Source organism: Trachymyrmex cornetzi, unplaced genomic scaffold (assembly GCF_001594075.2).
Source record: "Trachymyrmex cornetzi isolate Tcor2-1 unplaced genomic scaffold, Tcor1.1 scaffold11, whole genome shotgun sequence".
Classification (NCBI taxonomy): Eukaryota; Metazoa; Arthropoda; class Insecta; order Hymenoptera; family Formicidae; genus Trachymyrmex; species Trachymyrmex cornetzi.
The window spans coordinates 1,097,893-1,101,006 of record NW_017295653.1 but is presented as its reverse complement, the minus strand read 5'-3'; the positions used below and the strand labels follow the sequence as shown (position 1 = coordinate 1,101,006).

The 3,114-nt window shown below is 29.1% G+C and overlaps 1 protein-coding gene across 2 annotated transcripts in view; it reads left to right on the top strand.

The window, feature by feature from the left end:
- The window catches only part of LOC108763030 (SET and MYND domain-containing protein 4), a 3,587-nt gene extending 1,336 nt beyond the window's left edge, over positions 1 to 2,251 (top strand). Inside the window, exons 5-12 of one of the 2 annotated variants that reach the window (XM_018510331.1) lie at positions 1 to 187; positions 271 to 520; positions 621 to 949; positions 1,062 to 1,135; positions 1,215 to 1,327; positions 1,403 to 1,712; positions 1,847 to 2,009; positions 2,098 to 2,251. In XM_018510331.1, coding sequence (XP_018365833.1) covers positions 1 to 187; positions 271 to 520; positions 621 to 949; positions 1,062 to 1,135; positions 1,215 to 1,327; positions 1,403 to 1,712; positions 1,847 to 2,009; positions 2,098 to 2,242 — 1,571 coding nt within the window. In that variant the 3' untranslated portion in view covers positions 2,243 to 2,251. The remainder of the gene's footprint in view (positions 188 to 270; positions 521 to 620; positions 950 to 1,061; positions 1,136 to 1,214; positions 1,328 to 1,402; positions 1,713 to 1,846; positions 2,010 to 2,097) is intronic. The other variant, XM_018510322.1, reaches the window with a different exon arrangement.
- The last annotated feature ends 863 nt before the right edge of the window (positions 2,252 to 3,114 follow it).

Below are 3,114 nucleotides of genomic sequence, written 5' to 3'. Positions count from 1 at the left end.
GGTTTGCATCGGCAGCCGTAGAAATAAAATGCACTCCAGAAAAAGGAAGATACGTCGTAACCAATAGAGATATCAAAAGAGGTCAGATTCTATTCGTTGAAAAAGCATTTGCTTTTGTCCCATTATGTCACATTAAATCTGATAATTGTTACAATTGTTGTCGCTCGTCTGGTAATACTCCTGTACCGTGAGTTTTATATTTCTTGTTTTTTGAATTAAATAATTTAAAATACATATATATATACATATATAATGTGTTAAATTATATAGATGTACAGAGTGTGTCGACAGTATATATTGCAATATTACTTGTTGGAATGAAGCACGCTCGTCTTACCATTGTTGGGAATGTCTCGGCAATCAAATGGGCCTTTGGGCAGAAATTGGAATAGCGTATCTGGCTGTAAGAATGTTATTTAATTGTACAACTGCAACTGATGATAACAGACTTAATGAAGTACAAAAGTTAGTGACAAATTTTTCCAAACTTCCACCAGGCGATATTATTTCGTATGGAATCGTAAGTGACATAATTTTTGCAAAAATGAAATATACAACGTATGCATGTAGAATTCCTTCATAAAACTAATTTTTATTATATTATTATTTCTTCTTTTCAGACAGCAATTATGCTTATGATGTATTTATCAAAGTATACAGATTTTTTTAAAACTGTCAATCTTAAAGAATGTTTAAAGTTCTATGATGATTTTAATTGTGACCTCACAACAGAGGATGATGAACGATTGTATGTAAGTTCTCTATTATTGAGATACATATTACAACTTATTTCTAATGGACATGCTATTACAAAAATAAAGGCTGTAGTAAATAATACATGCTACAATAAAAATAAAGTCTTTACTCAACAAGAAGATAGAATAGCTACAGCAATTTATCCTTCAGCAAGTATGATGAATCATTCTTGTGATCCTAATATAATTAATAGGTAATATATAGATATTTGATTACGAGAAATGAGATAATTGCTCATTGCTTACATAAATATTTGTAAGAAATATATATATATTTATTTAAATAACATATTATTGCGTGTTTAGCTTTTTAGGGCAATTTTTAATAACCAAAGCCACACAAGATATTGCAGCGGGTGAAGAAGTTTTTAATTGTTACGGTATGTTAAATTAATAACAAGTTAATAAATTATTTTATTAATATTTGGTTTTGATTTCACATTTGATGTTGTGCAATAGGGGCTGACTTTAGAAGAATGTTGAGAAAAGACAGACAAGAAAAAATGGAAAGTCAATACTGCTTCAAATGCAATTGTGCAGCGTGCAGTGCACCAGAATATGAAGATATTTTGGTAAATCATTAATCATTTTTAGATATTTAACTGTACTGTACATCATTATGTATATAAATGTTTTTTTTTTTATAGAAAAAATTTACTGCAAAGAAGTGTCCTGATTGTAGTGGGCCATTGAATGATAATTGCTCCGTACTATATAGATCTTCTATGCACTGTATGGATTGTGGAGTGGCAGTCTACGAAAATATTTATGATTTTACGTTGAGACAGGCCCAACATTATTTTGAGAAAGCAGAAATTTGCATAGAAAATGAAAATTATGACGAAGCATTAGATAAATTGAAAAAATGTTTGCGTCTTAGAAAAGATGCATTATATAAATATCATGACGACATTGCCGACACCATGGATTTCATAGCAAAAGTGTATGCTATTATAGGTTTGTATCAGCAAACATACATCATGGAGTGACAGTCCAGATCAAATCGAGAATCTGTCAATTTGACTGCTTCTATATAGAGTCATTTATCACTACTCTAAATATGTAACATTATTTTTATTTTCTGATTTTAGGACAATGGCTAAATTCGATCTCATATCTCGAACATAATATCGTAGCGATTGAAGAAAAATATGGCTCTTGGAGCATTGAAGTTTGTAATGAAATAAATAAATTAACAGATATATGCCTGGAATATTTGCAGGAAGAAACTAATACATCATCAAAATTTTATAAGTAGATATCGAATTTTTTAAATTTAGATTATTCTAAACTATAATTACGATCATTTGTTTATTACAAAGCATTATATATTTTGTTTCAGAAATACGTTGAAAAAAACACGGCGATATCTAAATCGTGCTCAAGAAATTATTGATTTTACGTATGGTCCATGGAATGAAGTTTATCACGAAATTGCCGTAAAAAAGGAGATTCTTTCATCAATTTTAAAAAATTTTAACGTCTGATATTTGTGCGAACAGTCCGTAATATTTAACAAATAAATGAATAAAAAATTATAATAAATATATATTGTTATTAGTTCAATTCGCCTTGAATAGTCGGTACTTGAGAATTTTTTTTACTCACATATAATTATAATAAGACGTATGTATTTTATTGTTTCGAAATATAACCATTTGTAACCATTCTTCGATAGTCGTTCTATTCATGTTTGCTTACTTTAATAAAAAAACTGTATTTTGTAATAATTGGAAGAATATATATACTGGATTTTAAGTTACGTCAAAATATTCGGGAATTGCATATTATTTGCGTTGTGTAAAAATTTGAAAAAAGGTGCCAGTTGCAGAGATGGCCGCTGCATGTATGAGCTAATTGTGGCAGAGATTACCTATTGTTTTTTCTCTCACATATCATAAAATATTATATATTAACTGCTAATCTCCTTTCAATCGTTTCCTTTTATTTTTGCAGTAAAAATTAATTAAAATTTAAAAAACTACATTTTTGCAAAATTAATTAATGACAATTAATATTGCACTTTTAAAATTGGATATACATTACGACACAAATAATTTTTTAAGAATTTGTAAGTCTATCTTGAAAATATTTTTTAGAAGAAGAAATAAAAATGTCTTAATCTTTATTTTTTTAGGAAGTAAATAGGTCGAATTGTTTTTATTCGGGCAATGGATTCTAAAAATATATCTACGATATGGCTCTTGTCCGTCTTAGAAAATGCGAGGAACGGCGCGGCCTTCTGTCGGATTACCATTGTGAAGAGGCTTTTACTTGGATTGTTAAACATTAGAATTATTAATGGCTGTACCCACTCTGCAGGACGCTAGCTTTTACACTTATGGTATTGTCTCGTAAC